This window comes from Cannabis sativa, chromosome 1, assembly GCF_029168945.1.
Source record: "Cannabis sativa cultivar Pink pepper isolate KNU-18-1 chromosome 1, ASM2916894v1, whole genome shotgun sequence".
Classification (NCBI taxonomy): Eukaryota; Viridiplantae; Streptophyta; class Magnoliopsida; order Rosales; family Cannabaceae; genus Cannabis; species Cannabis sativa.
The window spans coordinates 46,414,100-46,428,960 of NC_083601.1; the positions used below are offsets into that span (position 1 = coordinate 46,414,100).

Genomic DNA, 14,861 nt, shown 5'->3' on the forward strand with positions numbered 1-14,861 from the left:
AAAATGCAATTAGTGTCGACATTGTCCACCATTCTTTTGTTCATGAAACTTGTACACATACACATGGATTTTAGCCTTACATCTTCATTGGAGTGCTCATTGTTAAATAAAAATAAAAATGAAGCTGACATTGAAAACCAATTCCTAGATGACATTTTTCTGTAGGGGAATTTGATTGCTTCTTCTTTGATTCTACAAATTTTATTTTAGAAGTTCTAGTTTTTATTTCAATTTGTTTCCTTAGTGAAGTTGAGTTAGTTAATTTGCTGTAATTAGAAACATTCATTATCTTTTGTTTTTGATTTCTTAGTTAAGTTTTTGGAGGTTATCTGTCAATCTGTTTAAATTCTCAAAATATATGAGTTTCAACAGATAATGTTTTCTAATTTCTTTTGCAAACTTGTATACCAGAATAAATAATTAACTTATTTTTTCCTTTTTATTTCTTCTGTTTAATAAGTAAACCCTTATTAGCAAAACAAAACTCAGAAAAAACCAAACATGGTCCTCAAAAATGTAAATAGTACAAGACCCACTTTCCAGTCGGTATTGAAAAACAAAATGTAAATTTCATACAAACAATACACTATAAGCTATTTTTTATTTTGAGATTAAAAAGGGGTTATGATTGAGATTGTAAATTATAGTAAAGAATTTTAAGCTCGCAAAGAGAAAATTTACATAACAAGAGAAGAGCTGACCAAATCTATCAGTAAAAAAATTATCACTACATGAGTGAAATATGGAAAGTACAGTAGGTCGCTAGAATAATTAATATTAGTTTAAATGGCTTCAGAAGACTCAATAGCCAAGATAACTTGGATCCCCGATATATTCTGCAACCTGTTCTAGGTGGACATTATGCAAAGCATGAGTATCTGCATCTCGAACAATACCAGTTTCTTGGTCCAAATCCCGCTCCACAAGGCTGCCATAGATTCCCTTATGTTTCCCAAACAAAACAAGTACTGGCCCTCCTCGTCGAGGAAGTGCAGTCTCAAGAAGATCTTGTGAGACACCACGAATAAGCTCATTGCTCTCGTCCATGGATATGTCACAGACCCTAGGACTTACCACATCAACCACTTTGCCCTTCTTCAAATACAGTCTTCCTCCTTTCAAGTCTCTGCTAATGATCCTAACCCTGATATGGCTTGTAAGCCACGAGATTTGCCCAACGCTACTAGAGTTTCTACTTTCATTATTGAGGCTTTTACTGTCTCTTCTTACCTCCTCCCTCACTGGCTTATTTGCCTTAATTTCTGACCTGTCTTGACTCCTTGGAAACTCCTCTACTCTCTTCAAGCCTCTTTCTTTAATCTTTAATTCCTTTAATCTCTTCAAGCATCTTTCTTCTTCCTTAGAACCCAGATCTGCAACATCACCAACTTGCAGTTCCACCAACTTTTCACTCCTCGATAGCCTCACAACTACTCTATCACGACTTAGTTTTTCAACAATCCTTCCTTTCAGACCTGCATCACTTCCCCCAACTATCCGCACATATTTCTCTACGAAATTTCCACCTTCCCTATTCCTATCCTCTCGGCCCTTTTCTTTCTCTTTCTCCCTATCATTCTCTTTTCCTTTGCTATTTAATTTTTGTTTAGAATTCACACCAGGAGTGGGAACATCATCACTCACAAACCCCAAACCACGCTTGTCCGTTCTCTTGTGATACTCAACTACCTTAACATCCTCCTTGGCATTCTTCCCAATGCCTCTCCCTTCGTACCATCCATATCCAGCAAGCAAAGCAGCACCAAAACCCTCCACGGGCATATCTGTAAACTCGTCCATTCCCTGATCCTCAGGCAACCTATGCAGGTCAAACTTTAATTTCTGAAGCAAACCATCTTCTGCAGGAACATTTCTTGATGGTTCCATTAATGGTGGTTTAGAATCTGAACCGATGACTTGATCCTTAGGGCCTTCAGTCTCTTCAACACCCTTAGTAGACTTCCTCAGGTTGAGGCCATATGACATATTCGAATCATTAGCCTCTGCAACAGCGGACAATGATTCAACCTCAAAATGAAGACCACCAGAGCCATCGGCTTGCACAAGTGGAAGTTCAAAATTCTTCATCTTTTTACGTGGCTCCCACTCATTTTGTATAGGAGGGATAACCGAAGCCTTTTGCCTGCCACTGTCATTTACAATTTCATGTGCGTTAAATTCAGTGACAAATTGTTTAGAATCCACGGGATTGCTGCTGTTCTTACTATCATCCCCAAAGTTATTTGATGGTTTTATGGGGTTTGGCTTTGAATTTGTTTTAGAAGGGAGGGAGAATGAAAGTTTCATTTGCAAAGATGACGGGAAACAATCTAGGACCCAAAGATGCTGTAATAGTACTGTGAATGTTGCTTTTGTAGAGTTCCTACATGGAAAAGAGAAACAAAGTCATGCTTATGAGATACATATAAAATAAACACATACAAGGAATATTAAAATATAATTAAATAATATATAAATATTAATATAAAAAAGAAAATATGGAAGTAAATTAAAAAAGTGAGATACATATAAAGTAAACACATACAAGGAATATTCGCAAGCATCACTAATTCAACTGCTTAATTATGAAAAAAACAGAATAAGAAACATACAGATACTGCAGATGCTCAAGCTTCTCAAGTTCGAAACCAAATGCCCTGACAAATTTGAATTTCCTAACTCCCTGCCAAATATAATAAAATAAATTGAAAATTGTGAGCAATGAATTATGAACGCTCACACAAAATTAAAACTAATAGGAGCTACTATATTGTAGATTTAGACCATTTTCATTTCACTCTCTCTCCAAAACATACAATACAGGAACAACAATATTTATATCTCAATCAAAATTCTTATTTGTTATAAATAAAGGGCATATACACCAAGATTTCAGGGCCCAATATGCTTAGCAGATCAAAATAAAACTAACTTCAGATGGGATTAATATACAGAAAAGAAGTAACAATATGAACCAAATTAATTACAATTACCAAAAAAAAACAGAAACCGCAACCAATGAAATAAATAATTATACTTCAAGACCGCAGACAGAAAAAATTTAAAAGCATTAGAATCAACAAAGAAAAGAACCAACTTTAAAATGGATTGACTTAATATACAACAGGAATACATAATTGCTCACCAAATAAGCAGAACTGCAAAAAGAAAAAAAAGAAAAGAAAAAGAAATACAGGGTATGAAAAACAAATTAAGTTTCAAGAAATGAACTTGTTCAAGAAAATTACTTGTACAGATAACTAGATATTATAGCAACAGAAATTAAAATGAAATTAATTTTTATAATTGATTCTAAAACAGGAATTGTTCATCAAATTCTAAATGCTTAGAAACATTACAAAAACTATTACACAAACCTATGTGCAAAAACTGAGAATTATCAAGCAGTATAGAAAAGAACTCATGCAAAATTCTAATTATCCCAAACTTTTTCTTTCATTGATTATTTCTCTCATTGTTTTATGGCTCTCCAAACCCTAAGAGTCGGCATATACATAATAAAGCACTCATATGTAATCACTAAGTAAATCACCATCATTTTACTAAAGATCAATAGATTAAAGTCCTCGACGAAGGAAAAGAGGGAAAAATAGAGAGAGAAGAGAACAACTTACCCAGAGAAAGGGCCGATCGAGAGACTGAGAGAGCTCCGATAGATATAACGACTGAGAGGGCTCCGAAAGATATACCGCCGGCGGAGAGAATGAGAGACCTCCGAGAGAGACTGGCGACGGATCCTGCTGATAATGAGAGAAAGCCCAGTTTACTTTTTTAGGGTTTAGCGAAGAAAAAAAGAAAAGATAGAGGGTTTGATCTTCTATTTCCTGCTGCTTCGACCACTCTCGACTCGAGCACCACCTTAGCCGCTGGGTGCCGGAGAAGTTGAACAGAGAGGGTAAGAGTTAGTGAGGCAACCTGCGCTGCCGTCGTCGGAGAATCGAGAGAGATATCGAAAGGGAGAAAGGTATTTGTGCTTTCTTTTTACAATTGACATAATGAATCGTCTCTTAGGGTCCGTTTGGTAAGAACAGGACAAGATTTTGATTATGCTCAAAGTAAAATAAATATACTTAAATAATATAAAATTATTTATGTTAAATAGTAATTTTTTTTTCTTTTAAATAAGGGTAAATACTATATTAGATCCTGTGTTTTGCAAAAGTTACAGATTGGACTCTGTGTTTTGTTAAATGACAAAATAGACCATGTATTTTCTAAAATAGTAGAAATAGGACCTGAGCTTAATTTTTGATAACTTTTTTTTTAATACAACCAACTTGAAGACAATACTTAATACGAACAGATACAAAAAATGTAAACAGTTTTGTCATATAGTACTTTTAAATCGGATTATAATTAAATTTTATTTTGACAAAAAATCAATTCAAGGTCCTATTTGTACTATTTTAAAAAATACAGAGTCTATTTTGTCATTTAACAAAACACAAGGTCCAATTGGTAACTTTTGTAAAATAGAGGGTCCAAAATGGTATTTACCCTTTAAATAATTGTGAAAACTTCATTAAATCAAATCATATAAAATTAAGTATGCAATTATAATAAGCAAAGAGTGACTACTAAAAATACGATTAATCTCAACAAGAGATAATCGCGCCAAATAATGCGCAACCCTATTAGCAGATCGCTTAACAAAACTTAACGAGACATTGTCAACATCAGCAATCAAAGCCGTATAATCAGAAATAATATGGCCATATGGAGAAGCCATAATTTTATTATTTTGTAAATCCGCTATAACTTTAAGACAATCCAGCTCCACTATCACATTCAGCCAACCATTGGCTTTAATCCAACTCAAAGCTTATTTTATTATCATTGCCTCGACTTCATGAGACGGAAGCGCTGTAATCTTGTTCAAAGTCTTGGCTTGAACAACCAAACCAGTTGCAGAACGTGCAACCAAACCCACTCCATAATGCCTCTCCATAAAAAAAAAAAAAATTGCTCCATCTACGTTCACTTTGATGATTGGGAAGTCGGGAGGCATCCAACGATCCAACCACACCTCTTGATTCCCATTGTGAGAGTCAATATCAACTTGTTGGACATTAAACCAGTCCACATAATTAATTTTTGCAATTTGAATTACCTCACCAGCAGGGCCGGCCCTAACTTTTAGTGGGCCATAGAAAAAAAAATTATTTTGGCTCCTATTTAGAAAAAAATATGGTATTTTTGAAAATTAGTAAAAAAAAATATATATAATTTTAAAAGGAAAATATTTTTTTTTTGGCCCCTGGGATAGGTGGGCCCTAGGCACAGGCCTAGCCCGCCTATGCCCAGGGCCGAGCCTGCTCACCAGCTAGGAGGAGATTAGAGTTCCAGACCACACCATTTCTTGTATTCCAAATAGACCAAAGGATCATGGCTGCTTCAACACACGCAACCTCACTCCAACGGTTCAACCCCTCCTCAAACCAACTTGTAAACATCATGGCAGCAGGTGCAACAACAACCACCCTGGTTTGTCTCCAGCAATCTTGAGCAAAATTACAGCGAGCTAGCACGTGAAGCGCTATTTCTGGTGCAACAGAACACATCAGGCAATAGGTGTTAACAAGTACATGTGTTAGTGGCCAATTGAAATCTTGTTGGGAGGCTATTTACACACACTCTCCATAAGAAATTTTGAACCTTTGGGGGAAGTTTAGGCTTCCACAACTTCCTCCAAAAATCAGAAGAATTAGAATGACCATAACTAGTAATATTTTCCAAAAATCAGAAGAATTAGAATGACCAGGACTAGTAATGTTTTTCTATTACAACCCGTAGGCACTCTTAACAGTGAAGAGACCATGGTTATCCTTCCATCAATACCAACTATCTCCTTCACAGCCAATAGACAAAAGAATTTTCCAAATTAAACTCTGATCTCTATCATTTAAAACATCTGAAATACTAATTTAATACAAATATTAACTTTCTAAAATATTAATATAAATTTTTAGATATTTAAAGAGAATACTAGAAAAAAGTTACGTGCAAAGCACGTATATTTAGTTTTATGTTAGGTGTTCTGTAATTTAATTGAGAAAAATTCAATAAATAATCATATAATTTAAAATGATTTAAAAATTAATTTTAATTAGTGTGTGGGGTTATTTGAAAATCAATAGTAAAAAGTCAAATTTAAAATTTGCAGAAAGAGAAGAGGAGAATGGAGATTAGCTTAAAATATATTTAAAAAATAATAATGCTACACACTTACTATGGACACTTAACTCGAGTCGGTAACAATAAAATTATAAAGAATAAGGGTAGCAGACATATAACTGGACATATGAAAGAAAGAATATAAAAAACAAGAAATATGATAGCTTCCAAATAATATTATAACAAAGCAATGCTCTCCAAATTTATCTTAATATCATTCTTCTCTTGAAGCCTCTCATCAATCTCATAGCACTCCATGATAGATTCAACAAAATATATGTGTTTATGTATATTTGTTTTGAGCAAATCAGTAAACATATATTTTCAACAAATTAACCCGATAAATTCAAGATCCACATATATATAGCTAAGTATTCAAATACAATTGTAAAATCTAAACTTAAAACAAAATCAAATGGACAATTCATGCTCAACTAAAGCTATATATATACTGTTATGATTACATCAACCCAAATATTCTTACTTGCTATAACCGAATTATAAAAATTAAAAAGTATAATTTGAGATATATAGACTAAAATCATCCAAATAAACAAATAAATTAGTTACACATAGAATTATAAATGATACTTTTTTTAGAGTGTGTTTGAAGCTTATGTGAAATTTTTTGAATCTCTTCACTACTATTTTTTATCTCTATTTTTTTTTTGTATAAATATATATGTATATAGAAAATTTATATTAAAAAAATGAAAAATATACGTACATATATTTTATTGTTGTTAATTAAATTCAAAATAGTATAGTAATAGAGAAAATTTAAAAATCAGATTTTTATTATGAATTTTTATTTATTTAAAATAATTAACTTTAATAAAAAAAAATTAGAAAAAATGAGAACGTACAAGATTAGGTATATATATTTTGTTGGTTTTAATTAAATTCAAAATAGGATAGTAAATTTATGGTTTAAATAATATCACATTGAGAACAATATATAATATTGTATATATATAAATAGTATCAGTTCAAATATCAAATATCAGTTTAAATGGGATTTGTTTTATTTTTATTTTCTTATTTTATTATATATAAATAATATTTTATTATTTTATTAAATATAAATAAAAAGTCACACCCATGAATTTCTCATAAACCAAGAATTTAGTTATATAGGCACACTTTATATAGAATAGATATAATTTTATTGTCATATTGTTCTTTTTATAGAATTAATTTAAGTAATTATTGTTTAAGGTGATTTTTATTACCCCATAAAATGATAAATACATCCCATTATTAAATAAATATAAACTTAAATAATTTTTAAAAATTACTTTTAATATTTTTTTAATTTTTTTTCTCACATTATTTTATCTTAATCTCGATACTTATTTTGATTTATTTTTTATAATTTTTTTATAACTCATGTATATATATTGTTTTTGAATAAAAATTCATATATTTTTTTATTTTGATTTTTTTGTCATAATATTAAAAACATAATTTATTTTTGTTTGATAGGTATATTTTTTAGAGATATGAATTGGAAGAAAAAAAAATTAAAAAAACTTAGCATAATTAAAGATATAAATTTTATATAAAATAAAAATTATTAATATGGGGCGTGTTTAGAAATTTTTGGGATGTAAATAAATTTTTCTATTATTTAATCAATATTATTTTAATTTTTTAAAGTTTATGCATGATAATTCAAAATTACACATTTTTTAATCATTTTAATGAATAATTCCTTGATAAAAAAAATTTATAAATAGATTTGTAAAAATTATTTCATTTAAATTCTTTTTAATCAAAATAAAAACTAAAAAAAGGATAAAAAAAAAACTTACTTGTATGAGATTATTTATCCCACTTTGCTCGATGGGATAAATAATTCCAAACAAATGGGATTAGCTGGATTACTTATCTAGACGTTCTAACATGTCAAACATTGGATTGGACAAATTAACTTATCTAATCCAGTCAAATCATACGTACCAAACGAACGGTGTTTCAGGGATATTATCGTCCTTAACAATGTTTAATTTAAAATCGGGAGTTTTATTTACACTATTAAAAAAAGAGAAATTTATACTCTAAATTTTTTTAAAGATATTTTATTTTATTAATTTTTATTTCATATAAAATTTATATTTTTGGTTGTACTAATTTTTTTAATTTTTTTTCTTCTACCAATAATGGGTAAATACTATTTTGGACCATGTATTTTTAAAAAATTACCAATTAGACATTTTGTTTTGTTAAATGACAAAATGAACCCTATATTTTCCAAAATAGTAAAAATAGGACTTTGAGCTCAATTTTCAATAATTTTATTTTTTTAATATAATCAACTTTAAGAAAAAAATTTATACGAACAAATACAGAAAATGTAACCAGTTTTGTCATAGTATATCTAAATCAGATTATTATTAAGTTTTATTTTGATAAAAAATCAGTTCAGGGTCCTGTTTGTACAATTTTGGAAATTACATGGTCTATTTTGTTATTTAACAAAACAGAAGGTCCAATTAGTAACTTTTACAAAACACATGGTCTAAAATAGTATTTACCCAACAATAATTTATTAAAATATTAAATATAACTTTACATAATTTATTAAAACTAAAGTCTCTAAAGTATATGACTTATAAAACTAGTTATAAATGAAAGAGTAATAAAATAAAAATAAAAAAGTATCTACACATTTAGTACCCAATATTTTATCTAAATACAAGTTACTAAGTTAGGTACCTTATATTTTCAATAATACTTATTTGGTACCATGTATTTTAAAATTACTAGGTGATTGTTACGTGCCAAGCCACGTAGTGTTAGTTTTATTTAATATTTTAGTTTTTTATTTGAATTAATAATTAAAATAGTATAATTATTTGAACGATTTGTTTTATAAAAATAAAATATGTGTCAGTATATTTAGTAAGTAAAATATAGTTGTGTTATAATAATGTATGTTATTAATAGTAAAATGTACATTAATCTTCTAATTGAAAAAAGTTCTATTATCTCATTTCATATCTAATAATAGCTACACAACTATATATTTATAGACTTTCACATTCTTTGCAAATTACTAATAAGCACCAATAATATTTTCATATTTTAATATTTTTCAACCTTCTCCTCTTGGTGGTAAAATTAAAAATAAAACTAAAAATAAGCACAAACATATATAAGGTAAATACTAATTACAGCCCATTTTATCTTTTTTTTTTATTATTTTTTTAAGCGTAAGTTGAAAAATGCCTCTTTTATTCATTAATTAATCAAATTTACCTCTAATTTTATGTTTATTTGAAACATACCTCTTTTTATGTGTATTGTACCCAAAATACCCTTACATAAGAGAATCACATGGAGAGTATCTTGAAGTGATAGGGGTAAAATTGGTACAATGTTTAAAAAAAGAGGTAAAAATGATAGATTTTAAAAAAGAAGGTAAAAATAAAAGAGGACAATATAAAAAGGGTATAGAGTGTAATTTCCTCTCCAAAAATCTCTAAGCCAACACAATCAATGTTCTTTTATATTATCTTTTCTAGATATTTTATCTATATTTTTCTTTTTTAAAAAATAAATAAAAAAATTATTAATATTCTCCTAAGATAGGTTTGTTAGAGAGATATGTGGCTAAAGATGATTTTTTTAATTTAAAAAGAGATTATTAATATTTAAAAGATTGTTTATTTAAAAGATTGTTTAATTTTTTGGGTTTAATTATTGGGTTTATTTTTTAATGGGAGATCAAACCTAATCGTTAAATTTAACAGAATATTCTTTTATTTTTAAGTATATTCTGTTAAACCAAGAATGTTAAACCAAGAAATGTCGTTAGATAGGCACTTTTAATATATAAAGATATATATTTAGTACTTTAAATTTAATTTTTGTAATAGAATTTTATCAATACAATCAAACGGTCTAAAATTTTATAAATTTTAATTTTAAATTAATTATTTAATTACATACAACTTAGATTTGTTTAGATAAATTGAGAAAATTGTATTCATTGAATTTTAATTTAAGGTACTAAATATATATAATTTAAAAATAAGAGATAACAATTAAGTATTATTGAAAACACAAGGTACTAAATATGTTTTTTTTTAATGAAAACACAATGTACTAAATGATATATTACCAAATAAAAAGATAACAATGGGTACACGTTCTAATTTCCTCATTATTTTATAATTTTTAATTATATTATAAGTCAAAGCCCACTAATGCTGAGAAAAAAGTCTTAAGCCCACTAAGGTCAAGCCCAGTATTCTTATCTATTGATCCGAAAACCGATGTTTTTTTTTTTTTCCAAAACAAAAAACCTAAAACCATAAACCCCTGACCTTTCCCTACTCTCTCTCTCACACCCACCCAGCCCCGCCGTTCTCCTCTAGCCCTCCCTCACGCGAACTCGGACCCCAACCGCCGAACGCAGACCACGACGGACCTACGAAGCTTCATACTCCTCGCGCGCCGGAGCCTCCTTTCTTCTCGACTGAGATTAAAGCTGGTGATCATTTCTACCCTTCATTTCATGCCTCCATATTCTCTATATACATATACATATATATATGTAACTATATAGTGTAGTGTACTTCCTAGTACTCATCAGAAATCAAAAGAAAAAGAAAATTAGGAGAAGTTTTGAACTAAAATGTTATGTGTTTAGTTAGCTAATTGCTTTCATTTTGTTGTATTTGGTTTAGTTAAGCGAATAAATTAGCTGCTGTGTTATAGGTTTGATGATTTTCTTCTGTTTTTGTTATAATTTCTTCCAGAAAAATTATGAACTATCGATTCCAAAATCTTCTTGGAGCTCCTTATAGAGGAGGCAATGCTATAGTCACCAACAATACTGAGCTAATCTCCCCAGTTGGTAACCGAGTTTCTGTTATTGACCTCATCAAATCTCAAACCCTAACTTTGCCAGTTCAATCATCTTCGAATATATGTCGAATTGCTGCCTCGCCCGATGGTGTGTTCCTCCTCACCGTCGACGAGAATCGCCGTTGTCTCTTCATAAACCTTCGGCGACGAGTTGTGCTTCATCGTATTACCTTCAAGCACCCTGTAAATGCTGTCAAATTCAGCCCCAACGGTGCTTATATTGCCGTTGCTATGGGTAAGTTGATCCAAATTTGGCGATCACCTGGCTTCAAAAAGGAGTTTTTTCCATTTGAATTGGTTAAAACTTTCGCTGATTGTGATGATAAAGTTACTACATTGGACTGGAGCCCGGACTCGAGTTATTTGCTTGCTGGGTCAAAAGATTTGACAGCTAGATTGTTTTGTATGGAAAAATTAAAATCGAGTCAGGTTAGGGATAAGCCATTCATGTTTTTGGGTCATAGAGATACGGTTATGGGTGTCTTTTTTGGTGTTGATAAAAAAACCAATAAGGCCTGCAAAGTTTATACGATTACACGGGATTGTTATATCTTTAGTTGGGGTTTCAAGGCTAATGAAGCTGAATTTGATGAAATGGAGGTGGAAGCTTCCGAGCCACCCTCACCTGGTACCCCTGATAGGGATATAGAAGGGAATTTAGTAGGTGACAATACTGGTAATTTGAAGAAGAGAGTGGATCGTGATAGAAAAAGTAGTAATCTGGGTGAAGAGAGCGGGTATTTGCAGAAAGGGAAATGGGAGTTGTTGAGGAAGGATGGTTTTAGTCAGGCCCCATCAAAGTTGACTGCCTGTGACTATCATCGAGGGCTTGATATGGTGGTTGTGGGGTTCTCCAATGGTGTATTTGGGTTGTATCAAATGCCTGATTTTGTATGCATTCACTTGTTATCTATATCAAGGGAAAAGATAACAACTGCAGTTTTTAATCAGCTTGGTAATTGGTTGACTTTTGGGTGTGCGAAGCTAGGACAGTTGCTTGTATGGGAGTGGCGGTCGGAGACTTACATACTTAAGCAGCAGGGGCATTATTTTGATGTAAATTGCCTTGCATATTCACCAGATTCACAACTTTTAGCTACTGGAGCAGATGATAACAAAGTGAAGGTAAATGTGTATTTTGAGCTTGCAAGCTCTTGCTTCTTATGTTTATCTATAGTAGGACCTTTAACTCAAACTCTTATTTAGTCAATCATTGTTATCCTTGCTTTATCACCTTAGGCGATTAACTCATAAATGTCCTTGAACTCAAACTCCCATATTATGTTTGCTTCATACAGGTTTGGACTGTTTCCTCAGGCTTTTGCTTTGTAACGTTTACTGAGCATACCAATGCTGTCACTGCTCTTCATTTCATGGGCAATAACCATTGTCTCTTAAGTGCTTCTCTGGATGGATCTGTCCGTGCGTGGGACTTGTTCCGCTATCGAAATTTTCGAACATTTACAACCCCTTCTGCCAGACAGTTTGTTTCTTTGGCAGCAGATCAGAGCGGAGAAGTTATATGTGCTGGCACTCTGGATTCGTTTGAGGTGCTTTTCTAATTGGTAGAGAGTTCTCAAGATTATTGGGATGTCATGCCTTTCCTTATTTTTTTTTCTTTCCCAATGACAGATTTGTGTATGGTCAATGAAGACTGGACGTTTGTTGGACATTCTTAGTGGTCATGAAGGTCCTGTTCATGGTTTGATGTTCTCTCCTTCAAGTGTGAGTGGCTGAGTTCTATTATTTATTCATGCTCTTGTTCCCTTTAGGAAATGTTGTGCGGTCGCCACGCACCAAATTTTATTGGTTATATATTTGTTTTGAAGTTTATCAATGTTTACATTGTAGGCTGTCCTAGCTTCATCTTCATGGGACAAAACAGTTCGCTTATGGGATGTTTTTGAGGGAAAAGGTGCAGTTGAATCATTCACTCACACGCATGATGTTCTCACTGTGGTTTATCGTCCGGATGGAAGGCAGTTGGCTAGTAGTACATTAGATGGGCAAATTAATTTTTGGGACCCAATTGATGGCGTACTAATGTACACCATCGAGGGACGCAGGGATATTGCTGGAGGGCGTCTTATGACCGATCGTAGATCAGCAGCTAACTCAAGTTCTGGAAAATGCTTCACAACCTTATGTTACTCTGCTGATGGGAGTTACATATTTGCTGGGGGATGTAGCAAGTACATTTGTATGTATGATGTTGCCGATCAGGTTAGTGATTACGCCTACACGCTCTTTGTAAATGATTCCACTGTCAGAAAAAAAATGTGTGTATAAATCGATTCCTAATTGGACCCCATGTTGTGCAGGTGTTGCTTCGTCGGTTTCAAATAACTCATAACCTCTCGTTGGATGGAGTGCTTGATTTCTTAAATTCAAAGAACATGACAGAGGCTGGACCACTTGATCTTATTGAAGATGACAACAGTGATGTGGAAGAAGGTGTAGACAAACAAACCCGAGGGAAACTAGGTTATGACTTGCCAGGATCCATGCCTAACCATGGTAGGCCAGTTGTACGAACAAAATCTCTAAGACTTGCACCCACTGGTCGAAGCTTTGCAGCATCAACAACGGAGGGTGTTCTTGTTTATTCAATTGATGATACTTTCATATTTGACCCAACAGACCTTGACATAGACGTTACACCTGAGGTATTTAGCAGAAACTAGAACTACTACAAATCATTGTCTTATATAACTATATAGCAATAAGACAATATCCAGTATTTTAAAATTATAGACCATTCTTTATTTTTTTTATTTTTTCAATGTGGCATAGGCAGTTGAGGCAGCACTGAATGAAGATCAGCCAAGCAGAGCTCTACTTCTTAGTCTCCGTCTAAATGAGGACAGTCTAATCAAGAAAAGCATTTTTGCTGTGAATCCAGTTGATATTGCTGCCATTGCCACGTCAGTCCCACAAAGATATTTGCAGAGATTAATCGAGGCACTAGCTGATCTTTTAGAAAGTTGCGCGCATCTAGAATTCATACTAAGGTGGTGTCAGGTAAAAATATATTCTCATTCCATTTTTCTTTGTAACGTAGATCATAACTTACATTCGAGTTTCCGACTTAAATCCAAACATTGTTTTGTTGCAGGAGCTTTGTAAGGTTCATGGTAACTCTATACAACAAACTTCCCGAAATCTGCTTCCTTCTTTGAAGTCCTTACAGAAAGCAATCACTAGAATACATCAGGATTTGGCAGAGACTTGTTCTTCAAATGAATATATGCTAAGATATTTATGCTCGTCAAGCTCCAAGAAATAGTCGGCATAATTTAGAGAAACATGAACCATTTTGATATCTGAGACCCGTGGCCGTGCGTTCCAACCTTGCACGGCAGCAGAACTCTGTGCTTGAGATCATCATGGAGAGAGGTCTCATATGAGTTTAACCGAAAGAGTCGGGCGGTTTTGTTATAATTGCATTTGTGCTCAGATTTGCAGTTTGCTGTATTTCAAAGAAGGGTTGTATTGAGAATGAAAACCTGAGGAAAAATTTTGTTCTACAAATTTTGTTGTGATACCTTGAGTCTTGAGAGATCATTTAGTACATAAACAAATGATGTTTGAATAGGGGATAACAAGTGAAAGTTTTTAGAGTTAATCAAGTAACAAAAGTTGACAGCATTGAGAATTAGCTTTTGACCATTATGACTTAGAATCAAGAAAGTAATCTATTGCAAAAAAATATAACCGTTTTAGCTAAACATTTAAAAAATTTGACCTGACGTAATATTACTTTTTAGCTGAATATTGGCGTAATATTACTT

The 14,861-nt window shown here is 32.0% G+C and overlaps 2 protein-coding genes across 4 annotated transcripts; one reads left to right on the top strand and one right to left on the bottom strand.

Moving 5' to 3' along the window:
• Positions 1–413: 413 nt before the first annotated feature.
• On the bottom strand, positions 414–4,063 carry LOC115705275 (protein MOS2). 3 transcript variants are annotated; one of them, XM_030632566.2, is made up of 4 exons: positions 3,937–4,063; positions 3,636–3,761; positions 2,613–2,683; positions 414–2,383 (listed from the first exon to the last, which is right to left on the bottom strand). In XM_030632566.2, the coding sequence occupies exon 4, from the start codon at positions 2,305–2,307 to the stop codon at positions 802–804; it is 1,506 nt and encodes a 501-aa protein (XP_030488426.2). In that variant the 5' UTR covers positions 2,308–2,383; positions 2,613–2,683; positions 3,636–3,761; positions 3,937–4,063; the 3' UTR covers positions 414–801. The 3 variants fall into 3 exon arrangements, with proteins under 3 accessions (XP_030488426.2, XP_030488427.2, XP_030488430.2); XM_030632567.2 differs by having other exon boundaries at positions 3,636–3,758; positions 3,937–4,035; XM_030632570.2 differs by lacking the exon at positions 2,613–2,683 and having other exon boundaries at positions 3,636–3,758; positions 3,937–4,042.
• A 6,429-nt stretch (positions 4,064–10,492) lies between these two features.
• On the top strand, positions 10,493–14,610 carry LOC115705252 (periodic tryptophan protein 2). Its single transcript, XM_030632533.2, has 8 exons — positions 10,493–10,693; positions 10,962–12,195; positions 12,369–12,620; positions 12,703–12,795; positions 12,922–13,293; positions 13,392–13,736; positions 13,864–14,091; positions 14,186–14,610. The coding sequence occupies exons 2-8, from the start codon at positions 10,969–10,971 to the stop codon at positions 14,354–14,356; spliced, it is 2,688 nt and encodes an 895-aa protein (XP_030488393.2). The 5' UTR covers positions 10,493–10,693; positions 10,962–10,968; the 3' UTR covers positions 14,357–14,610.
• The last annotated feature ends 251 nt before the right edge of the window (positions 14,611–14,861 follow it).

Bases quoted from the DNA above. Each gene is read 5' to 3' on its own strand.
- LOC115705252 (XM_030632533.2), top strand. From the start codon at position 10,969: ATGAACTATCGATTCCAAAATCTTCTTGGAGCTCCTTATAGAGGAGGC. The intron at 13,737-13,863 runs GTATTTAGCAGA...AATGTGGCATAG, and splicing joins ACATAGACGTTACACCTGAG to GCAGTTGAGGCAGCACTGAA. The intron at 14,092-14,185 runs GTAAAAATATAT...GTTTTGTTGCAG, and splicing joins TCATACTAAGGTGGTGTCAG to GAGCTTTGTAAGGTTCATGG.
- LOC115705275 (XM_030632566.2), bottom strand. From the start codon at position 2,307: ATGAAACTTTCATTCTCCCTCCCTTCTAAAACAAATTCAAAGCCAAAC.